General features: G+C 45.2%; 1 protein-coding gene across 2 annotated transcripts in view; it reads left to right on the top strand.

Moving 5' to 3' along the window:
• The window catches only part of grid1b (glutamate receptor, ionotropic, delta 1b), a 483,632-nt gene extending 459,975 nt beyond the window's left edge, over positions 1 to 23,657 (top strand). The window contains exons 14-18 of one of the 2 annotated variants that reach the window (XM_069664590.1): positions 1,139 to 1,334; positions 3,386 to 3,552; positions 10,613 to 10,853; positions 13,182 to 13,320; positions 18,808 to 23,657. In XM_069664590.1, the coding sequence (XP_069520691.1) occupies positions 1,139 to 1,334; positions 3,386 to 3,552; positions 10,613 to 10,853; positions 13,182 to 13,320; positions 18,808 to 19,268 (1,204 nt within the window). In that variant the 3' untranslated portion in view covers positions 19,269 to 23,657. The remainder of the gene's footprint in view (positions 1 to 1,138; positions 1,335 to 3,385; positions 3,553 to 10,612; positions 10,854 to 13,181; positions 13,321 to 18,807) is intronic. The other variant, XM_069664591.1, reaches the window with a different exon arrangement.
• Positions 23,658 to 25,178: the final 1,521 nt, after the last annotated feature.

A 25,178-nucleotide genomic window follows, 5' to 3' on the forward strand; every position in this document is an offset into this window, starting at 1 on the left:
ACTTAGCTGTGTTGGCTAATGTGCGCTAATGAAGCACATTGATCACGCTGCACACGCAGCTTTCATGACGTGGATTAAATGTTTACTTAATTTTTCAGTATGAAATCAATCTTTTTCTAACTTCTGTTGATTCAAAGATCAATTTGTCACCTGCTGTTTGTTGTGATGAAATTCTGAAGTCGTCGTTTTTTCTTATTAAAAATAAAAAATCACTCTGGGTCGTTCAAACATCTCGAGGCGGTTTGGAAAAGTAATCAGTTCCTCTCGGGGGTGTCTCTGATTAAACTGCTCTTCACTGTCCACAGGCTTCGAGTCTCCACGAAATAAAAGGCTGTTTAACAAACGGAGCTGACCTGGAGTCAGTTTTCTGTGGCAGCCACGCTCGGAAGAAAAGCCATGAATATATTTAAAGTCCATTTACAAAAACATCATCTACAGTGAGCAAAAGTTTCAAGGCAGGCAGAACAAACTGTTACAGTTCAATTACACACGTGACACATGATGGGAGGATTTAAAAGTTTCAACATCTTTAAGACTAAAAATGTTTCAGCAAAATAAAGAAACCAAACGAGGCTTCGAGGAGGCGACGAAACATCCCGATCAAATGAATGAGGATAAAAGTTACAGGAAACATAACTTGACGGTTAAATGAAAAAGCAAGATATGAAAGTCTTAAATACACAGAAAAATGAACAGGGTTTGGTTGGTACATCATAAATGTTTAGATGAGGTTGTCCTTTGGAAAAGCGGCTAAAAAGCGGCGCACTGATTGACGATCATTGATAAATCAGGCTTTCAACTTCAGATGCAAACACTGGCCCACAGCTGGCCCAAGTACAGATACTAGTAACTGATTCTGGGTCAGATGTAGACACCCAAAAACAAGCCAGTTTCTGCAGCTTCAGTGTGCCAAAGCCGGCTTAAATTTGATTCTTTGGTGCCACAACACGACCGGATGTGCCGACATTAAACCTCACTTGCTTGGAAATGTTAGCAAGTGAAAAAAAGAAGTTGAACATATTACACGAGTGAAGGATCAAGGATGTAAGATGTTGGAGTAAGAAGCACTAAAAGAAAACTCAGACATGGACACAGTAACAGTCTCCTCACTCGCGTCTCTCTGTGTCGTGTCCTCCAGGTCGTTCCAGGACTTGGCGCGGCAGATCGACGTGGACTACGGCACGGTGAGGGACTCGGCGGTCTACGACTACTTCAGGAACAAAGGCACCAACCCTCTGGAGCAGGACAGCACGTACGCCGAGCTGTGGAGGACCATCAGCAAGAACAACGGCATGGACTACTCCGTGTCCAGCCCGTCTGAGGGCATACGCAAGGTAACAGTGTGATTGGTTCTGAATACATGTGAGCTTTGAATGTCAGGTTGGTGTGTGTGTTTGAAACACACACACATAATAATGTACAAGCAGTAATTGTAGTGACAGCACACACACACACACACACACACACACACACACACACGTACACACACACATTCCTGTTTTAGTCACAGCAGGCAAACACTCAACGACACTCCTCTGTTTAAACATTACTTAATTGCCGCTGCAGTTTCACAATACACCAATTAGTGAGGCTGTGTGTGTGTGTGTGTGTGTGTGTGTGTGTGTGTGTGTGTGTGTGTACTACATTACTCTGTTCATAGATCTCCCAAAAAGCTGATGACAAATTAGCATCGGAGGCAAATCGTCTCTGAGCGCATCCATTATTCAGCCATTTGCATGATAAACACCCGCGCCCGTTTCCTCTGACGTTCTCTCCCCGCACTAACCCCGAACCGTTACGCACACACACATTTTAATCACTTTTATTGCAATCGTCGAGTGCTTTCCAAAACAGAGGCGCTCGGCTGCCCCCAGTCCTCCCACACACTGGCAGAGAGAGAGACAGAGAGAGACAGAGCGTCCTCTCAGGCTGCACTGAGAAGATGTTTTTGAGCCGTGCAGTTTCATGTTCATCACTGAGAGCAGCGTGCAGAGTGAAACAGCTCCTTCATCATCATCAACTCGTCTTAGCATCAATTAATTCAATCAAACAATTCTTGTAGCACCAAATCCAAACTAAAGATATCTCCACACTTAACAAGCAGTTATATTACTGACCCAACATGAATCCATCACGAGACAGAAACACTTTAACAGGCAGAAACCTCGAGCTGAACCAGACTCATGGAGAGCACACATCTGCAGAGAGAGAGGGAGAGACAGGGGGGGGTGCACACAGCAACAAGACAACAGCAGACTTATGGTAACAGTAACAGTAACAATGATAGTAGGATTAAAGCTGCAAGCAGCGATGAATGGACCCTCATGCACGTCGGGATGTGTAGCAGTCGCTGAGTAATGATCAAACAGTGAAAACGGCTCTGAATCCTGGAAGGTAAGTCTTTTATTAAAGGAAATCTGCAGATTATTGTTAAAGCAAAGAAAATTCAACCCCTGAAATTCACCTCACAGCTTTGCCAGCTCATGACCCCTCCTGCCATCACACAGGTTCATGTACAGGTGGAGGTGTGTGTGTGTGTGTGTGTGTGTCTCTGTTCATGCAGCGCCTCTCTGCACAGAGCTGCAGGACTTTGTGAGTCTTCTTTGTGGGTTTGTTTTTCCTCCTTTGATTCAGAGGAACCATCCAGCATCGCAGCATGTCGTCACTTAGCTTAGCATCAGCGCTCAGCTCTGCAAACACTGCACAGCGTTCGGTCCTCGTGACTCCTGCAGAGATAAAACTGTAGATGATGAGAGGAAACACGCAGAGCCTGCAGACGCTAACAGCTACATGCTATCAGAGCATCAGAGAGACGCCATGCAGTGATTAGGTTGTAGCACGATGAGACTCCCTGTTACTCCACCAGGGGAGAAGGGAAGAGGGAGGTGCACAAACAGTCTACACACACACCGACCATCAGCAGTGACCGTGAAAGCAGGCGCTCCTGCAGCAGCTCTGCAGCCTCCTCCTCCTATTACACTCCACCTGCTGCTGCTTCATGTGAGTGTGTCACCGCCTCCTCAGGAAGACAAACTTCCTCTCTGTGTGTCTACTTGAAGAAGCTTTTATTTTGGAGCACTTTTTCCAGCTGCTGTTGAGTAGTGGTTAAAGTATCATCGATTAGTCAAACTGTCAAAACAGAGTTTGAAGTGATTCAAACAAGAGGAAAATCAGTGTCTTTAATTCTGTAGATGACTCGACTCGTGTCTCAGTGTTTATCTGTTTCCTGGTTCAAGTTAACAACAAACTGCTCTGGTTTGTTTTGTCTGATTGGCAGCAGAACTGAAGGAGACAGAAATTACAGTCCGAAAAGTGACAAACAAACGATGGCTTGTAAATAACAGTTCCTCTGTGTGTCTTCTTCTCCCTCACTCCGTTTCCGCAGGCGAAGAAGAGCCCGTACGCCTTCCTGTGGGACATGGCGGTGCTGGAGTACGCGGCGCTGACCGACGACGACTGCACCATCACGGTGTCGGGAAACAGCATGAGCAGCAAAGGCTACGGCATCGCCATGCAGCACGGCAGCCCCTACAGAGACCTCTTCTCCCAGAAGTAAGAGATCCACACTCAGACCTCTGGGCTTCTTATTCCAAGCATTCACCTGTAAAAGTGCCAGACACCTGCAGAATAACTGGATGTGATGATACGAGCAGCAGGTTGAAAAGTGCTGCAAACATGCTGCAACCTCTAAATGCAGACGCAGAAAGTAAAACATCTTACAGAGATGCTACAACGTTTTGTTTTTGTCTCATTTCAGCCACAGAGAATCACTCTGTGTATATCAGAGTCATTTAGTTTGAATTACGTCAGAACTACGGTGGCCGGCAAGGGGCACAGCCTGAAAGATTTCCATCAGGAGAAACTGGCTGCCAATTAAACATGATGCACGTTCAAAAACACAAACAGATACACACAAAGAAATGTGCTGCATAAAGCCAACGCAAACACGCTGCAAACACTGAACTAACAGAACTGCAAACGTATCACATGCTGTTGATTAAAGTGCCGATAGGCCGAGAGCCAGGTCCAGCCCTCCGGATGTTAGCCTAACATGGGTCCATCACAAGACGATAGCGTGTGTATAAATAGTCCTACAGGTATGAACTTTGGCAGGGAGTATCCTGAAACTTAAGGGGAAGTGACAAAATAAGATTTAGAGGCCTGCTGCCATTCTGTTCTGAAATATTAGCCACAACATCTTCAAAAAGACAAAAACATTCCGATTAACAAACAAAAGCCCTGCTCCTGTTAGCTCTGCTCCTGTTAGCTCTGTTAGCCCTGTTCCTGTTAGCCCTGCTCCTGTTAGCTCTGCTCCTGTTAGCTCTGCTCCTGTTAGCTCTGCTCCTGTTTGCTCTGTTAGCCCTGCTCCTGTTAGCTCTGTTAGCCCTGCTCCTGTTAGCCCTGCTCCTTTTAGCCCTGCTCCTGTTAGCCCTGCTCCTGTTAGCTCTGTTAGCCCTGCTCTTGTTAGCCCTGCTCCTGTTAGCTCTGTTAGCTCTGCTCGTGTTAGCCCTGCTCCTGTTAGCCCTGCTCCTGATAGCCCCACTCCTGTTAGCCCTGCTCCTGTTAGCCCTGCTCCTGTTAGCTCCGTTAGCCCTGTTCCTGTTAGCCCTGCTCCTGTTAGCTCTGTTAGCTCTGCTCCTGTTAGCCCTGCTCCTGTTAGCTCTGTTAGCCCTGCTCCTGTTAGCCCTGCTCCTGTTAGCTCTGCTCCTGTTAGCCCTGCTCCTGTTAGCTCTGTTAGCCCTGTTCCTGTTAGCCCTGCTCCTGTTAGCTCTGCTCCTGTTAGCCCTGCTCCTGTTAGCTCTGTTAGCTCTGCTCCTGTTAGCCCTGCTCCTGTTAGCTCTGTTAGCCCTGCTCCTGTTAGCCCTGCTCCTGTTAGCTCTGCTCCTGTTAGCCCTGCTCCTGTTTGCTCTGCTCCTGTTAGCTCTGTTAGCTCTGCTCCTGTTAGCCCTGCTCCTGTTAGCTCTGTTAGCCCTGCTCCTGTTAGCCCTGCTCCTGTTTGCTCTGCTCCTGTTAGCTCTGTTAGCCCTGCTCCTGTTAGCTCTGTTAGCTCTGCTCCTGTTAGCCCTGCTCCTGTTAGCTCTGCTCCTGTTAGCTCTGCTCCTGTTAGCCCTGCTCCCGTTAGCTCTGCTCCCGATAGCCCCGCTCCTGTTAGCTCTGTTAGCCCTGCTCCTGTTAGCTCAGCTCCTGTTAGCTCTGTTAGGTCTGCTCCTGTTAGCTCTGCTCCTGTTAGCTCTGTTAGCCCTGCTCCTGTTAGCTCAGCTCCTGTTAGCTCTGTTAGCCCTGCTCCTGTTAGCTCAGCTCCTGTTAGCTCTGTTAGCTCTGCTCCTGTTAGCTCCGTTGACTCTGCTCCGTCACAGTCGTAAACATGATGAGTGCAGTGTGAGCTTTTTATCGCTCACAGGCTCGTGTCTGTTTTCTCTGTAATGGACAGTCAGCAGAGGAACGTGATGTAAAGCAGACATTGTTTTGCTCCATCAGATCAGGATGCTGGATGAAAGCTCTTCTTCCTGTCGACTGCTTTTATTGTGTCAGTGATGAAGCTTCTGTCGGGAGTTTGATCCTTATTTGTTGACTTTTAGTCTTCATTATCAGCCTGTAAATCCTCTGATGTGAGAGGAGAGGCTGTCTGAGGCAATTACAACAGCCTGCTTTGTGTTAACAAGACAACAGGTTTACAGAAGAGTCACGCTGACTTATTCCAAAGTTGCGTGAGCAGTGTGGGTGTTAAAGGTGTTTATGAGTGAGCGGGGAAACACCTCCTGCAGGCGGATTTACGCAGCGTTAAATCAATAAGAGCGCTCAACGCTGAAGTCAAATAAGCTGCACGGAAAGAACTGGTGTTAAACTTTGCTGCTGAGAAGCAAAAGGGATTGTTCACGCGGAGAAGTGTAAACACAGGGACGTGTGCTAATTACTTATTTGATTTTCAAGCAGATGTCTCAGCAAAGGCTGGAAATTTTGAAGAAATTCAATTATCTCCTTCAGTGTGAGCTGCAGAGCGAAACTCGTCTCCTCTCTTCTTCACAAACACAAATTAATCCCAGAGTGAGTTTTTAAAAACTGTGCAGATTATTTAGTAAATCTTCACATTATTACATCACGAGTTACCGGTGTGAGGAGTCAAATGAGCGCCTCTCATCCGTCTCGTATCGATCGGCTCCCAGGAAGCAGACAGGAAGTTGGTGTTAAAGGAAACATGAGTGGACAAAGTTATCCTGCTAAACAGAAAAGTTAGAGGCCAAATCACAAAGAATGGAAGCACCATGAAATGTGCATGAAATGTGCCTTATCTGCTTCCGTCTCAAGGACGATTCACAAAGTGGTCGCACCTCCGCTGTCAGAGCTCAGTGCTGTCCACATGTAGATGAGGCACTTTTTTATGGCTTATAGTGAAGCCCAGACACGACAGATGTGATACAAGTTTCACCGTTCAGAACGAAGCTTCCTCCCTGGAGAGAGCCGGCAGGAGCAGCTTGTCAAGGTACGTCTAGGCTTCAAAGAAGGGCTATTCTTCTGGGCTTCCAAACGACAACTAAACCTGGTTGAAGTTCTTGATGACGTTTCACCTCTCATCCCAAAGGTCCTAAAAAAGCTGTCCCTGTCCTGTCACGCCCGTGTGTGTCAGAGTTGAGCCTCGGACAGCTCCGGAATGATCTAACCCCTGATTATAATGATGCTAAAGTAATATTCACAGACGGTTTTTAATTTTTTAGGTCACACAAAGATGGAAATGTTATCGTGATCACATGACAGTCTGACCATGAAACCCCTCATAAACACCGCAGTGACCACCAGCTCTCTGCAGACGTCAGAGCGCTGCTGTTTAAAGAGGACGAGCCTGAGAGTCTGCTTCTGTTTCAGGTCCTCCTGATACACTGATCACCTCTGTTCGTCATGTGACACCTCAGAAACAGAGCTCACAGTCATTAAACACAGACAACACGCAGCCAGACGGACAGAGTCATGTGACGTCTGTCCCATGTGGCCTGTTTCTTCAGAATATAAACAACATACACAAACACTATAAAGCAGTCTGCAGTCTGTTCCTTTATACACCTCACTGACAGAACATGAAGTCTGCTGCAGTCACAGTTAAACCTGCTGAGCTGCAGAGACAAACAGCTTTCACATGATTGATTGATTATATATTTGCTGTATGATTGTAGGTCGATAATGTTTCAGTTTTTCCATTAACTTCTATAGTTTTTGGGTGAACTGGTCCTTTATTGATCAAACATGGCACAGTTATAATGACCTGAGGATGAAACCAGTCATTAAATGAGGTTTTTAAAGGAATAGTTCCACATTTTTCAGACTATCCTTCTTTGCTTTCGCGCCGAACGTCCCACATTGTTGAAGCGTCCCTTTAACGCTGCACTCAGAGACCTTCTGTCCGGCCTGGCAGCAAACAGCTGGACGTCTTGACTCAGATCTGCCTCCTCACAGGAAATGACCCACCTTCATATTAAAGAATTTACAAGCCGCCCGCTGGGTCTCACTGAAACGTTGTTCTCGGCTCTGCTCCCTGTGCTGCCCGGCTCGGCGGGGGGGCACACCTGTCCTCTCAGGTGTGAATGTGTCTGTGATTTGGAGTGTGGATTAAAAAGCAGCGGGGCTCCCAGTCCCGAGGAGCCGCTCTGAACTCTGCGTATGAAGCAGTGAGAGGGGCAGTCTTCGTACTGCGGCGCACAGCTGGAGACGCGGCGGACTGTTTGAAGTCTGCGGCACACCATCACGACCTCACCGTGAAACTGAGTGTGTCGTCCCCGAGAGGAGGAACACACAGATCGTGAGGTTCGATCCCAGCAGCAGCAGCTCTAATAGAGATGTTAACACAAAGCATTAGCGGCCGCATCGCTGTGCTGTCGCTGGTGTTATCAGATCTGCTCTTTGGGATGTTTGTGCTTCCTGCGGCTGCATCTGAGGGACCTGATTTACACCTCCTCCATATATACGTTTATCCGACTCCCTGCTCCCCGTCCTGTTCCCTCTCTTCCTCTCTCCAGCTCCTCCTGTTCCCTCTCTTCCTCTCTCCGGGTCCTCCTGTTCCCTCTCTTCCTCTCTCCGGCTCCTCCTGTTCCCTCTCTTCCTCTCTCCGGCTCCTCCTGTTCCCTCTCTTCCTCTCTCCAGCTCCTCCTGTTCCCTCTCTTCCTCTCTCCGGCTCCTCCTGATCCTCTCTCGTCCTCTCAGGCCGTGTTCCGGTAGCGCGAAAATCTGATTTCTTAGACCTCCTCTTTAAAGCTTTCTGTCCGCTTTGTCACTGACGGGAGCCCGGAGCAGAGACAAAAACAAACTCCAACACGGTGCAGTCTGAAGTGTTGACTGTATGTAAGAAGTGGGCGGAGCCACAGAGATGTCACCCACCGGTGTATGAACTTGCATTTATGAAGTTTGGCTATCTCAGACGTGACCGTATGTTTGCATGAGAGGGTGGATCTTCATTGCTTCGCCTCCATCCTGGTTGAACGATCACTGTAGTAGCAACTTTTCAATCACAGGTAGAAAGAAATGTAAGTTAACAAGCTTCAGGTGTTTCTGCCTCTCGCTCTCTACTTCCTGTTTGAAGCTGATGTAAAAAGTTTGTCTCCTGCCGTGCAGACTGGCCCTGACCTGTTTGATTCTGCTGCTGCACACTCTTTGCTTCCTCAGTGAAGGCAGCTTGGTCGGGTTCAGTCTCCTCCAGCGGGACTGTTTCTCCATCCCGTCCTCACCTCTCCCTCCTCCTCCCTCTGCTCCTCACACCTCCTCTCTAATTAGGCCGCTCTGTGTTTATTTGGGGATTAATTTGTGCTCCTGAATGGAGACAAACCCGCTCGTTATTAATGAAGTTTTTGCAGCGGCCCGGCTCGGCTCAGCGGGCGTCCAGCAGCCCGCGGCGTCCTCGCGGCGCAGCGCCCGGGGACGAGCAGGAATAATGTGTCCGAGTGTTAAACGGAGGGTAGAGCTATTGTTCTGCCAGAAAACCATTATCTCCACAGTCCCAACCATCATTTTAATACCTACTCCCATAACTGCTGCATTACCTCAATCCGTGCTTTCCATTTAATAATCCTGCCATTAATAACCTCTGCAGACTTTGTTGCCTCTGCTGCTCATTTGTGCTGTGAAACTATTCTGTCCTCGGGGTGTTTGGGGGGGGGGTGGGGGGGCTGTTGGATGGAAACTGCAGAGCGCTGACCTTCAACACGCTCACGCTGAGCCGAGCAGATTAAATATAGCAAATTGGGCTCTGATTTTACTGCAGCTAAAAGCAGATTGGAGTTCGGTGGTCGTGGCAGAGTTTGCCTAATTAACTCCATAACTCAACGTAACGAGAGCAGCAGGCGTGCCGGATCACACCGAGGTCACTAACTGATGCAGCCGTTTATAGGAAGTGTAGGTGTTTCGGGTCAGATGCAACGCTTCGATATCATTCTCATGTGTGCCGTCATTTGTTCCACACGGCTGAATCTCCACCAACCATGTACAATCTTTCATAGTCCTGGTGTTTTTTTAAATGTTGTCAATTCTTGGCTGGAAATCCTACAGAGCCAATCAGCTTTGCAGGATTTAGCACGAGCGTCGAGTCTTCCTGAAAAATAGCAACAGAAAAAATGGCCACAGAGGCGGGGGCGATGGTTTCAGGATGTAAGTCGACCTCCAGTAACACCACCTCTTCAAACATTGCTTCTGATTGGATCCTCTTCTCCCTGGTGACGCGCTGCATCTTGAACACCTCGTCACCGTCTTCTGACACGAACAGATTTGTGTTTCTTAACGGCTGCTTTCAAGGTGGAAGAAAACTTCTTTCCTCTCTTTCCTCGTGCAGAACGTTCTGGTTCTATCTGCCAAAGTTTGGAGAAACAGTTCTCTGTTTATTTAAATTTTGAGAAAGTGAGAAAACATCGTTTATAAAGCGCCTTCAAAACGGAGGCAACAAGCAGTGAAAACTAAAAACACAGCAGGACCTCAAATAACTTCCCACTAAGTTGTTTCCAATAAACCGTTAATTAATTCTTTAGTAATTATAGTGAAAAACAGTCTGAAGTGTCCTCAGATAAATGTTCAGTAAATGAGGTTTAAAACAGATGTTTACTCAGACCTGATATTTCAGGGTGAATCATGTGTTGTCTGTTATCTCCAACAAATCATGTCATTATTTCCAGGAAACTGAGCGAGTAAAACCAATCTACGTCATCGACGTTCATTAGAAACTGTTTACTTCCTGGTCTGAGGATTCGTCTTCAGAGGCAGGACAGGGAAATGATTATATGTGATTTTTGTTTCATGAGAAGTTAAAACTCAAACATTTTTCTGGTTTCAAAGAAAAGTTTTTACTCTTTAACAAAAGTTTGATCTCTGTACGGACCCGTCCCTAAACTTGTCTGTGAGCCTGTGGACAGGAAGTATCCTGTTGGCTGTTGGCCCTGTAAGAAAAAGATCTGTGTTTATTTGATCTGGATATGAACAGGATGAAGGAGGCCATCTTTGAGAACATTTACTTCCTGAGGCCCCAGAGGATTGTGGGAGTTAAGGAGAAAAGTTCCTTCAGATGCAGTTTCCTCTGGTTGAAGTCAGAAAGATGAATGAATGCTCCCTTTGACTCACCTGTACATCTCCTCTCCTCCCTCAGGATCTTGGAGCTGCAGGAGAAAGGCGACCTGGACATCATGAAGCAGAAGTGGTGGCCTCGCACCGGCCGCTGCGACCTCAACAGCCACGCCAGCGCCCACCCGGACGGCCGCTCCCTCAAGCTGCACAGCTTCGCCGGTGTCTTCTGCATCCTGGCCGCCGGCCTGCTGCTGGCCTGCCTGGTGGCCGGGCTGGAGGCTTGGTGGAACAGCAACCGCTGCCGCCAGGAGCAGCCCAAAGAGGTGACCGAGCACAGGGCCCGGCGGACGGGCCAGCGGGGGGAGGACACTGCCACACTCTACTTTAAGGATCCAGCCGCAGACGCGAGCCCCGACTTAGTGGAGCTCCAGTACACCCAGCTGTAGAGGAGAGAGGGTTAGGAGGCTAGAGTTAGAGCTGGGGTGCAGATGGTGGTGAGGCAGGACAGAGTAGCTAGCTGTGCTCTGTGCCACATCAGCCCAGGCCACTGATTGAAATCAAATTTGGTCTCTTTGATTACCCCCCCTCCATTTTTTCTTTTCTCAGTCCATCGCTCCCCCCCCATCTCGCCCTGAACTTACAGATCCCAGAGCTCATCTGTTTTTCTTTGGCACCTTCTCTAAACGCACACAGCACACTCCCCTCGACCATTACCTTTACTAATACGCTCATAAAACAGCAGCTTAGAGTCGCTCCTCTGTGCCTTCATGTGTTCTCTCGAGGCCTTCGGCAAACAGCGTCAAATTAGCCCAGAAAGTCAGGAGCTGCCTTTCAGAACGTCCTGCATGTTTCCCAGCGAACCCCCCACCCCACATAAAGCTGCCTGGTTTACCCGCAGACTGTAATGATTAATTCCCACAGTGCTGGATCTGTAACCATTCAAGTGCTCGCTGCTGAATTATTGTTATAAACTCATTTTGTACAGTGAGGCTCTGCTAGCCTCCTGCTCCCCGGGGGTCTGCACAGAGATTATGATTAGCAGGAGAGAGAGCGATAACAGTTACAGACACTTTCTGAACATTTTCCATTTCACTGTGAGATCACAAAAAAAGTATTAAATCACATCCAAAGAACCTCAAAGTGCAGCTCACCCTGGGTCTTAACATTAACAGTGAGTCCAAATCACTTGTTTTGTTGCTAATAGATACTCGAGCTTACTAAGTGCCTCTGATTGAAACTATACAGCAGTTTGTGACCACATTACAAAGGATTATGAGCCTTGAGAACAACGGAGCTCAGAGTTCCACCTTCACACGGTTTAAAGAGGGAAAGCAGATTATGAACCACTAATACGCTTTAATTGGTATAAATAAAACCTGATAAGAATGGCCCTAAAGGAAGCTCTGATAATAGATGTGTTGATGTACTGCGACTCGTTGTGTATATTGTCAGGAAGGCGTGTAGCCTGCTGTACGTCTACCTTTGAATGTATCGACTCTCCCGTCTCGGCGTCGCCTCGTTTACGGCCCATAATCTGTAACTCTGCCGCCTGATAACAGGACTGACAGACGCAGTATAACCTTTACAGCTCTTTGTTATGCTAACAGTCTGACAGTGAAACTGGGCAGAGGCATACAGTGTTAGGCACAGCTGTTTCCATGACAACAATACAACACAGGCTCTTAGTCCCACCAGTGTTGTGGAGCTGCAGATGCTTCTTCACGTTTGAAGTCGAGCTCTTCACAGCTGACGAGCACTTCTCCAGACACAGCTTACATTTCACCGTCATGTTGTTCTCGTCCCTTTCACCCAAACATTCAGAATAATGTGAATATTTACACAAAGTAAACGCTGTCCTCTCTGACAGCTCGCTAGCTGAGTTAGCTAGCTAGGCATGCACACTGACACGTAGCTACCTGCCAAGAAGGAGGAGATAAACAGAAACAGAGTTTCAGGGAGTTTCTGTTTCTGTGGAGACAAAAAGAAAAGAGAAATACAGTGATTTATTTAACAGTAACAGATTACTGTTAATGAAAAAGTTAGCTAGCGTGTTACGTTACTCGTTACAATGAAAAAGTACTCTAACGGATTCCTTTAGTAAGTACACTGGTCATAGTGGCAGTTATAAGTTCAAAATGTGAAGTATAGTGTCATTAATAAGAAATGGTAATAAATATGAATGAAAGTTAGACAAGGTTCGATAAGAGATTCAGATCCAGCTACAGCACCACAACCCTGTTAGCTAACAGCGTATACCATAATACGACTACAGGCTGGTTAATAAGGCTACACTTGAACATAAACTGACCTCAGACCTGCATTTATGAGTTCTACCTCCAACACACACACCAGGGCACTCACCTCAAAACAAGCTCGTGTGTCACCCCCACAAAGGGCACCAAACAGAGGCAAAGCTTTGACATGGATCCATAAACTAAAGTGTGAGCAGACAGTGTACGTTGGGTGTGTCACCCTGTAGCAATAAGAGTTGTCTCCAACATCCCCGTCCATAACCCCTGGTACTGTCACTGTGTCACGTCTTATTGCAAATTATATGTCAATGTGGACACCCGTGTTATCTATCTCCTCTCCTTCTCTCATCTATCCCTTTCATTTTTTATTTACACTTGACTGTCTATGATCTCGTGCAGGTTACTAAGGATTACAGACTGGCAAGGGTTTCTGGTCCATTGACATATAATGACATTACAACTGCTTCATCGGAGGGGAGGAGGGACATTTGGACAGACAGAGAGAGAGGCTGGGATGAAGCAGAAGCTATTGATACAGGTCAGACTAGACCTCCTATACATAACTATCAAAATAAAGACAAAACAAAAATACATATCTGTGCCATCACATAGAGCTTTTTGTTTTTATCGAAGGTTTTTGAATCTAAATCTGAGTCGAAAACATGATTCAGATCTTTATTTTTGTGGCCCAGGTTCTGGAAATAAATCTCTGATATCAACTTGCGAGGGCTCATTTCCACCAGGGTTTAAGAAGATATTTCTCATTCCCTGGGGGGCCTTGCAACTATTTCAACCATTAACAAAATAACATGATTACACATCAACGATAAAACATCCGACCCTTTTAATCTTTACCCCCTAAAATAGTTTTTCTAGGTTGGAAGTTTAACAAATGTAGCAGGTGATGTCATTTTGTCCTTGTAGTTTCTGGTAGCTCATTAAAACTTTCAGCCATAACACCACTAAACCTAACAATCAATTTACTGATTAGAAAGTTAAAAAGGAAACTATTTCCAGAACCAGACACGTCGGCTCATTACAAAGGCAAAAACTGGCCCAAATTAATTTGCTTCACAATCTGAAAGCAGACACATTGGTCTTAATTGCAATTGATTTGAATTTGGGTTTCTCTCTATGCAGACGATACGATAATTAAAGTTGTAATTGATGCCAGACCTGAGGGTACTCACACCTTTCACACTGACTCCCCCCGCCGTTAGAAACCCTCCTGGTTCTTCTAGTGCCTTTCTGTTCCCCTTTGTTCAGTTGGTCATCTTTAACTGTGGTTAGCGTCCCATAAAGACCGACTCACTTTTACATGTTCTTGGCGTGTTCAACTGAACAAACAACTGTTAAACTGTGATGGACATCACAGTACACGCTTGGTGCTTAGTGCCTTTTAATGCTTATCTGAAATACATCAATTACAAACCAATGTTCGTTATAACCCTTTCTAAACTAAAAGTATCAGTGCTTGTTAAAACTGAACCAGCATCAGTTCTTAGCATCAATATTCCTCCTTTAAAATAGACTTTTCCAGTGGATGACTCATTGAAATACAAAATGTTATGACATTCAGAGACACTACATACATTTGGTGAGTCATGAGTCGATGCATCGTCGGACCAGCAGCATCCAAATTACACACTCAAACCTGAGTGTAGAGACATTTCTCAGTGGCAGAATCGTTTTTTATTTGTGTAACAGCTGAACCGGTGGAGCCTAAATCTTTTGTAGTGCCACTTAACTAACTCGCAAATTAGCCTCACAAGCTGGACTAAATGTTAGTCTAGACTTTGAGATGGCCACTTAGCAAATTAGCCCTGCAAATGGCATCTGTGGACTTTAGATGTGAGTCATTCAAACCTGATAACCCAGGACTAAGATTAGGTTCTGTATGACTCGCACTGATTCATGAAGAACTTGGTAAATTGAGAACAACATTTTCTGAATAATTATAGTTTATCCATTTTAAGATCCAAAGCAAACACCAATAGTAGCTGAGTTAATCGCTACCTGAGTGAGTGAACGGAAGCATATTGATTAGCATGCTAGCTGAGCCGTTATCACAACAATGAAAGGAGCAGCGTTTGCTTGAATAAAGATGACAGAAGATGAAAGAAGGCAAATGTTTGTCTCTGATCCACCGATTTGTTAAGGAATAAAAGATCTCTGGTGATCTGGTGACGCCATACTTTCTCATCTCGAGTCATCATTAGTTTAACATTTTAATTTGGGTCATGACTAAACCAATGGCGCTCCCATCAGCCATAGCTACTTTACTGCTTATAAGTACATATTTTTATGCTAAACCAAGATGGTGAAAACGATAGCTTCAAACTGATTTTAGCGTCACCATGTTAGCACTGTCACTGTGAGCATGTTAGCATGCTAACTGTCTCCTTTAGCTCATAGACCCCAAAAGTCAGCCACTCTTGTTCATTCATTTATGACTTCAGCTTTAATGGCGGACGGTCAGCATGCTAACCAACGAGCTTCATGTTTATAGAAAGATGTTTTATACCTTATTTATGGTTCTACATAACTTATAGGTACTAAAGATTTTTGAATTGCTCCAATAACAATAATCATCATCTCATAACTGAAATTAAAACATACACTTTAGAGGACGTTCACAGCATGATGTTGCAGCCATTACAGCCTGTTTCATGGCCGCTGGCTGAAGAAGTCTCCTGAAACTCTCTGTACCTGTTAGTCATTAAGGCCCCAAAATATGTCAAACTTAGGCCCAGGTTTAAAATAATTTCCCATAAGGTAGACTTCCTGTTATAGACGAGGTGCAGTTAGATTGAATTTTTCTTTGGCTTCTCTCAGCTCATTTCCTCAGAGCTTCACTTAAACATTACTTAACCATATAATTGGCATCAGTGATTATCTTGTAAGCGGACCAATGAGAAGATGTCTGCCTCTGAGAAATGTCCAATCTGCACATTTGAAGTGAACTTCATGACTGTGCCCGGAGGGAGGGTGGTCACTGTGCGGAGTATCAGACTTTAGAGACTCGTCTTGTTGCGGAGATGTTTTATCAGAGGCAGCCGGTTACAATAAAAGAGTCCTCCGCTGAAGGGCTTAAATGTTTCCAAGGGCCACTTGAATCCAAAATGAACCAGAAACAGGCAGAAACTGTTCTTATCACACTTGAGCACAACCCACTCAACAGTTGCAGTGTTCACAAAGTAGCAGGAGGGAGAGTGATTTAAAATCCCCCCCACTGGCAGCACTCATTAAAAGAGCTGTTTGTTTTCCAAATTAATGGAGGCTTTCACACGGCTGTTGTTTTCTTCCTCTCCACTTACATCACCAGTCCGTCTTTAACGACCGGCTGAGGTTTAATCCCCGGCATTTATTTATTTAGGCGAGCTGCCAGGTCGACGCAGCTCAAAACATATTTTAATGAGACGGCCGTCCGCCGAAACAATAACCTGTGCCGAGATGTTTTAATTGGCTCTGAGAGGACTTCTTTGAGGCTGGAGAGGGATCATTCAAACCTGCCTGGGCCGCGTGGAACACGCATTGTATGTTTTTGTGTTCTTTTACGGTTCGAACAAAGGCTGGAGACAGATGCTTAGCCTCCGCAGTACTCCTCCACCGAGCATCAAGATGCACTGAGACTCTGACGTTTCCTCAAGTGTGCATTCACAAGCTGCTTCCAGTGTTAACACGCTATTACAGGCGTGTTTCACAGGAAGTGCTCTCCACCACTCTACCTCAACATAAAGACTTAATCCCAAGGGCATTCTCCTCGTCGGAGCAGCATGTTGCTTATAATAACTGCCTCTCATCGCCGTTCCAAAGACAAACAAAACGTTTTATTTCTATTAACCGCTTTACTGTTCATCAGTGCCACAGCGTCCATCAAGGGCACAGAGTCTTCTTCTTCTGTGGGGGGACACCTCTGTGACCCTGAAACACTGCGCACACTGCACATGGTGGGATTTTTACAAGCTTTAAACTTCTTCAGATTCAGTGCTATTAAATGTAACTGTTCTAAGGCTGAGGAAAAGTAAGATACACATCAACGAATCGATTTAAAACTTAAACACTTTCTATACAACGAACACAGTTCGCTCAAAGCAAAGGGACAAACACTAAAACATCGATGAACTTAAGTGATAATCCTTAAGATTTCCGTCCTGGATGATTTGGTGACACCTGTGGTTACAGGTGGTCCCAGAGTTCTTCTGGGTGTATCGTAGATAAAGTAAAAATAGCCCCCGTGGAGTCGCCCAGTGGTTTGTGGACTACAATCTGAAGCCTCCATTGGCAGTGCCATTTTGGCCGTCGCCATCTTGGTTTTTCGCAGCCCACTTTTGTTTACAGTAGCAGTAATGGCTAACTTCACAATACTCCAAACTTCCTGTGGCTGCTTCAAAATAAAAGCCACCCTGTGATTTTGTGGTCATTTAACGTGTTGCAGCAGGAGGCATTCTTGGGTCAGCAGTTATTTAAGACTGCAAGTTCTCAACGATGTGACGGAGAGATAATTCAACCAAATAACATCCTGCATAAATGAATTTGTTGACAATCTTCTGGATTATCACTTCAAAAATGGAAATAAAAGGACAAAATCAAAAGATTTTCTCTCAAACCATCAGTGGGTTTGTGGACGGCGGGCCCATTAGACCTCAGTTTGTTTAAAGCTCTGGCTCGGCCTCGGTGCTGACAACACAACGCAACATAACTGAGTATCTGTGTGTATTAATACACAGCGTAACTGTCCTGTCGTTGTTCTGAATATCACTGGTGTCACTGTGATGAGTTACTGTGACTAATATCATTGTACCTCTGAGTTGAAGTGAATCTGATGCTGGAGCCAAGCCAGGCTGCGTTCAGGAACACTAACTGACTTTATACGTTTGTTGTGAAGTTGTTTTAAAGTCTCTCCAAAAACAGGTAGCTGTCCTGACTGTAGCTGCCTTCAGCTGTCCTGACTGTAGCTGCCTTCAGGCACACAGCAGCAAACACACTGACGTGTTGAGAATTAGCTTCAGTCCAAGAGCCTCACTTGATATGCGAGTCAGGCCTCGTATCTCCTTCTTTACGCCTCGTCCTTTACCTTCCTGTGACCCAGTGTACTGTAGCAGACCTGAGGTTCAACAGGGAAACACTCAAGTCTCTATTAATGCCTAACAAGTATGCATGGCTGCAGTCAGCAGGAGATGCAGTGTCAGCCAATGTTTGATTAAATTGTTCTGATAGGGAACCAATTCTCCGATCCTCCTGCACAAAGTGTACCGGCTCCAAGGGCAGCGAGGAAGATGCACCACAGAGGGGGAAGAAACATGGCTGTACTTATTTCTACTGTCAGTAGAAAAGTAAACGTGGAGAGCAAAACCTCCACCAAGATGCAACAACTCACCTTACTTTGAAACCACATGTTGTTCTCTTATTATTCACGCTGTAAACGTATTGATTTCCTGACTGGGCATCACAACGCTACACATCTAGACTTGACTTGTATCTGCTGCTTTTATACTAAAAAGTGTTCTAGCAGGAATTAAAGACCTTGATTAAATCCAAAGTCAATCAATCCTACACCAGAGGCCTCTCAATCCAGTACATTTCGTGAAATCCTTGAGATATCCTGCTCACACAGAGACAAGGCAGCCTCCAACGGCTTTACAACAAACTTCCTTCAGTCAGTTTGGCTCCAGGATTGTTTTTCTCCTGACATTAAACTTTTAATACTCACTGGCCAAGTTTGATTTCAAGGTGCACATACCAATTGGTTTCTGTGGCCTCAGTTTCCACTGGGCTCTTCATACCAAACATCTAAAGCAACAAGAGGCTGTCTATCGGCTGGCGTGTTGATAGCAGTCCATAAATTTAAAAGGCCACGTCCAAAAACATCGCTAGATTTAGAATGCATGGAGCACCAGCAGACCTGAAACAGTCTGAGAAACCGGCCCATCGCCAATCTCAGCCTCTGTGTCCCTCCTCCCTCCTCTCCCCCCTCCTCTGTCTCCCCTCTGTCCTCTTCCACCCCCCACTCCTCCTCTTATAGGACAAGGAGGTGAATCTGGAACAGGTGCATCGTCGTATGAACAGTCTTTTGGACGAGGACTTGGCCCACAAGCAGATCCCCGGCCCCTCTATCGAGATCTCTGCGCTGGACATCGGCAGCATGCAGCCCAGCCAGGCCTCACTGGTGGGGGGGCCGGAGTCCGTGCGGGACTACCCGGGCCTCGGTGTGACCACCTTCCTCCCCGGGGAGGGGGCCCCGCCTCCCCCTCTTCCCCATCCTCACCATGGGGGGACCCTAGGCAGGACGCTACCTCCGTCCCAGGGCCCTGGCAGCAACACGTTGCCCCTGCACCACCCTCTCAGCAGCACCAGCCTCAGCGGCACCATGCAGTGCAAACACAGGGCACCCAACGGGGGGCTCTTCCGGCAGAGCCCTGGCAAGACACCCATGCCAATGTCCTACCAGGCAGTCTCCGGAGGACCCATACCCGAAGCCATTGATGCCACCCACAGTACATCCATATAGATCACATAGGATGGGCTCAAACTGCATCAATGATAAGTCGCTCTCTGGACTTTGGTCCAGTTTTGGATGCGACTCTGGTTGGGGATCTCTTGAGGAAATTACTACAGAAGGAAAAAACATATATGTACAAAGAAAAAAGATTTTTTATCTCACTACCTGTTCAGAAAAGCAGATGTTACAAAAAACAAAAAAAAGCGGGAGGCGGGCGGGTTGGCGGGTGTAATTTTTCTCTTGTACATATCTGTAAATACCAAGAGAACGAAGTGAGGTTAAAGTGTATTTTGAATATTCTCAATTTTTGAAGTTGAGTTATAAAAAACAAAAAACGAGATAAAAAAATATATATATACATTGATGAAAAAGTTATGACTGTTTGAATGGCTTTGTAAATTTTGTTCAATATGAAACAATGACGCGAAATTCATTGTGATTGTTTTCTAAGTGCCGAAATTAAACGATGTCTCTCCACAACTCATCGATGTAAACGACTACCCATGATGCACCGCTGTAGGGACATTTTTAGTGTTTGACACCTACTGTTATGCACCTCTGTACCAACCCTATATATATCTTCAGCATCGGACGGAAATGATCACAATTATTTTTCTTCATTTGTATTAAATATATAATATACATTGTTTTTTGAAATCAAAAGTCTACATTCACTTTCTTACGCTGCCTGTAAATGGTGTATCATTCGTCAGAGTGGGGGGGGCAGGTTTTTATCAGGTTCATTTTTACACAAAGCTTGGTGGTTCGTTTTTATAGCATCTTTTTGTTTGGCACCAGACCTGTCCAGGTGAGGCGAGGAAGGAGGGACCGTTGGGCTGCGTTCACGCCTACTGTTTAAAAAAACATTTGGGGAATGTTGCCTTGTTTTTTTTACTTTTGCTTTTTGAAGTATTAAAGGTTTCCAATACTGAAATGGACTCACACAAGAGTTGCCTCTTTGGGGAACATGAACTGCTGTAGGTGAACTGGACCCAGACACTCACATGGTGTTTAAGATGGTCTCATGTAACTCCCTGCCCATGCCAACACGACAAGCTGTCCTCACTGTGTTTGATCCGATGTGTTGGGTTCACTGGAACATGAAAAAGGGCAACGTTGCTCTAGAGATAGCATCGTAGGTCTGTTCGACGGTGAACCAGTTTGGTTTGAGCTGAAATATTTGAACAAGTATTGGATTGATTGGAAGGAAATTTGGTACAAAAATTCATGATACCAAGACTAGTTTTGGTGCGCCTTAAACGGGGTACCAAGCTAGGTATTAGGATCTTTGACTAGGAAAGGTGGCACCACTGTTGCGTTGTATTTTTAAGCTTCATTCACATAAAAAATAACTTTACCATCCCTCACAAATGGTGGTACGAAGTTCTGCTAATATTGTACATACGGATGTTTCAAGTCCAATTACATATTCCTTCACATCTGCATTAAACCAATACATTCAAATGGATTTCAAAACGTTTGCAGGAGACATATGCTTCTTTCATTGCACTGGTAGCCATGTTCCTTGTTACGCTGCTTTAGTTCACAAAGCATTCAGCGAATGTTTCCTCTGAAACTCCTTTTGGAATCGGCCTCTGAAAAGGATCCATTTGGAAACGAACACTACCCCTCGATGCCCAAAGAAATGGGACACTCTGCAGGAGCATGTAAAACAAGTGGTCGGGCCAAGTGTCTGCACTGTCTGGGCATCGGGATGCAGCAAATGTGTCTTGGTGACTTCGCTGATCTCTTGAGCTTTTCTCTAGCAACACTGGCAGATTAAAATGTCTTAGTTTCACCCATTTTACAGTTTGCACAGAGCCAACAGCTTAGCTGGTTTAACTCCACGTGTTGCTTCCTGAACACTGGAACAAAATGCTGTGCGATCAGCAGTTACACGTGTGCATGAAGTTCAGACTGTTCTTCCTAAGTTGCAGACATGTTTGCACATTTTTGGTTGATATGAATCTACAGATTGAACATGCCGTTTGTTGTTTTTTTTGCAGTACATATCTATCTGAAAGTCCCTTTCCCCTATGATTCCAAGGTTATTTCTAGTTCTTGGTTCCAACACTAACGCCGCATCCGTCCTATAAGAGAACGCTTGCAGTTTCAGGCATCTCCAATGCTTTGGGTCAAATGAAGGAATCAGCAGAGTTTATCTGATGGTGTGAACGCAGCCTCGCAATCTCTGACATTTGTATTTGTTATATTTAACCTGAAGAGAAAAGGACGTCTTGTAGAAAGATCAGCTATATATGTCTTTACTTTTTATACTAGAGGATTTAATGTCACACTTGTACACAGGTTTTACTCCTGCAGAAGCAGTGCAGTTATTTTAATCACAAAGAGTGAGCGAGAGATAGAAAGAGGCCTCATATTCCCACAAGTCATTCCTAATGAGAACCATTATCACCTGCAGGGATGACAGAGGGTGTCATTATCCAAAGTGCAATCACAGGCCCGTGATGGGGGAGATTGTGCAGGTGCCATACCTCACCTGCTTGTAATATAGAGGGAATCTGATTATGTTTGCTCAACACGAGATTGTTTTTCTCTATGGAGTACTGTCGGATGAACCTTTATGGAAAACTACATTCAAGAGGAAATATAAAACCACACACTCCAGCCCTCCTTTTTGCTCTCATAAGTGCAATTAATGTGCATTTATGGGCTTAATGAGTTTGGACTTTATTTTCATTTCCCAGGCAGTGGCTGTTGGGAAACGTGCTGATCACACACAGAAGAGATTTCATTACGCGAGCAGCATTTTAAACAGCCGGAGTCCAGGCTGACGCAGACCAGCTAGCCTTGGAAGGCTTTCCAAAGGTTTTTATGTTGGCAGAGGAAATCGAGTGACATTAACTCGTCTGAAAGAAGGGCTTCATTCATTCATCTCATTTTGTGGACTGGGCAGAGTTTTATACTTCTAATGGGATCATCATGGTTTGGTGAAATGGTGAACGGACAGAGTTATTCTTGAATGCTTTGATACAACGGTGTGGACAAAGGGTTAACAGACTTATCTCTTCTTAATTAAATTTACAAGAATAACAACAGAACAACTTTATAATGTTGGAACTCAACGTCATGGTTTGACAATTGTTGGATGATTATGTTTTATACGTCTTACGCCAACGTTTCCAAACCTTTCAAATATAAAGGTCAGTTATGGTCGTGAGTGTTGAGGGTAGACAACCAAGAACACCTGACTAAGGTTAGCTAAAGTGTTGACCTCTGCTCGGGTCACAGACGATATTTGAGGACAATTTTCCAAAACTTTTCTAAACACCGGTGTTGTGGATTACAAGTTGGCATAGCGACCAAACCGTGCAATAATAACGTTCAAGTCTGTCTGTAAATCAGCAGAGATGTGGGGTACATTTGGAGGGTTTAAGTAAAAGCTAGAGCTCTTCATCCATGGGCTCCACAATGTGGAAGCTAACCAGAAAATCCAGGTAACTTAGTGGAACTACTTTGGTTTCATGTGTCACCGTGTAGCTATCACACCCAACACTGTAATGAGTTCTCCTTTTCAATCCACGGCCCACAAACCATGTACCACAAGTCACACTGACTGCTGCAGCTAATCTAAAACAAATATCAGACACATCCAGACCTCCGTGCCCTTACTTTCCACCTCACTACACTAAGACCAAACGACTTCCTGCATTAGCTCTGAGCGTTGGCGTTGGTCATGAATCATTTGTGGGAATCACCTGATATCAACTGGGCCACTGTGCTCACTCTGAACCAAACTTCACCCAGTTCCCTGAAGAGATCAAACCAGTTCAGACTGTAGGACCAACATGCTACTTTGGTTTAACGCATCACTGTGGATACAGATGTTTAACATGTAATCTTTTAGGTTTCTATGTTTCAATGAATATATTTAATATCTGCTGAATGGAGTAAAGACGCTGATGTCCGGCTCCTGTGTGAATACAGATCCTCCATTTACATGAATTAAAGTCACCCATGTGTTTCAGTCTGGAGATGGACAAGCGGAAGAAAAGTCGGAGGGATTTTACCGTCCGCTGGCTCATCGACTCGGACGCAGCTCTCGTCTGAACAGACTCTACGTGGATGTTTTCTAACTGTGTCAGTAGTTGCTCTTGTGAACCGACTTGCTTTTCACACTGTGCTCCACATCACAACGGACGTACGTACGGACTGAGAGAGAGAGAAAACCCTGAGGTTGTGATTGGTCAGCAGACAGGAAGTGACCGGGAAGGCTGTGTGCTGGGGCAGCTCCTTGTCAGAAGACGAGAACATGAACTGTCATAGCATATAGTCCGTCACCGTACATCTAAGGGAGACCCTTATTTTATTTATGAATATGCTGCTTGGAGTTTCTTAATCTTTAATAAAGAAATATGGTTTACAAATCTGTCTGATATCGTGTCAGTGAAGGCAGCATGTTAACACTCTCTGATGTGTGTGTCTCATTATATAGGCCTGTCCATCTTTGGATAACTTTGACATGTTTTCCTGTTGAATTCAGCGCAGGTGAAAAGTATTCTCTGGAGCAGAAACGGCAGCTGGTGGTCGATGGTTTTAAGGTCAAATCATGATGTGGAGCAGGTTAGGGTCAGGGTTAGGGTTAGAGAAACCAGCCAAAGAGGCATTGATCGATCCATTTGATCTGACCTTTAGCTTCCTGGTTCTTCACTGAATGAGAGCACTACTGTCCATCCCTGAAAGCTCTGATCAATAACTGACTCCTCCTCAGTCATGAAAATGTGCCAATACTACAAATCTTCACGTCATTAAGGATTCTCTAGTTCACTCCTTGAGGCCTGAAGAGAAAATCCATTAAAGTTGACATCGTCTATAAAATGTCTTTGATTTGGATTCAGTGATTTAATGTGGAAGCGTCGAGCTGCCTGACTGCTGAATGTGTAATCTTTGTTTTGATGACAGCAGGACGTCTGGTGAAGTCACACTCAAGGTTATAAGACTCTCTGAACCTCTTCACTGAACTTACAGTGTAATAAAGTGTATTAACAGTGTTTCAGTGATCAAAGGCAACAGTGGAGACACGGTGACGTCACACCCCTCCTTCCCCTCTGTCAGTTAAACGTCTCTGTTATACATAACTAAATATTTTTGGACTTTTGGAAGGACGATGAAATATTTCTGAAAGCCTCCTCTTGAACAAAGAAAAATTTAATTATGTCTAAATTATTAAAAAAATGATCAGCACATTAAGTCTAAATTTTAATGAACTTAGAAAATAAATTGCAGAAGTTGGATGCATCATTGTCTCATGAAGAAGAGGAGGAGACGGGAGAAGACTTGTTCCGCCTCGGGGGAACTTTGAAACTACAGAGAGCCGGAACAAACTGGTTCCACCCTCGGCTTTCTGAAGGGACATGTTGAAGCTGTTTAAGAATTTCTTCACTTTTTGCTTTTGATTATTTTCACAGAATGTTTTATTTTAGAGAAGCGTGCAGAAGCTGGGCAGAGCTGGAGAAACATTTTTGCCAGATGTGGAGAAGGTGTGAAAGTAACCGTCACTCCAAGACGCTCCATGGAAATAACCTCTCCTGGGTCTGTTCTGTGAGAGAACAGCAGCTCAAGTTACACAAAAATCATCCACCATCACTTTGATGCTTGACTGACGCCAGCAACTTCAACACAAATGCACTGAGCTGCTCGTGTTTACCTGATCTCTGACCCGTTCAACAATAAGTGACCTGTGGAGGTGACATCCAGTGAAGACAATGAAATGTGACCTTGTATTGGAAAGTCCATCCATCGGTCCATTCTCTTACATTCATCCAGGGCCAGGTCATGGTGGTGGAGGCTTAGCAAGGATTCCAGATTCTCCCAACGACCATTGTCCTGCTTTTCCTAGGAAGTTTTGAGGGGAGACGAGATGTATAATTCCT

The sequence above is a fragment of the Semicossyphus pulcher genome, unplaced genomic scaffold, assembly GCF_022749685.1.
Source record: "Semicossyphus pulcher isolate SPU_LCO1_2020_fin unplaced genomic scaffold, fSemPul1.0.p SCAF_16, whole genome shotgun sequence".
NCBI lineage: Eukaryota > Metazoa > Chordata > Actinopteri > Labriformes > Labridae > Semicossyphus > Semicossyphus pulcher.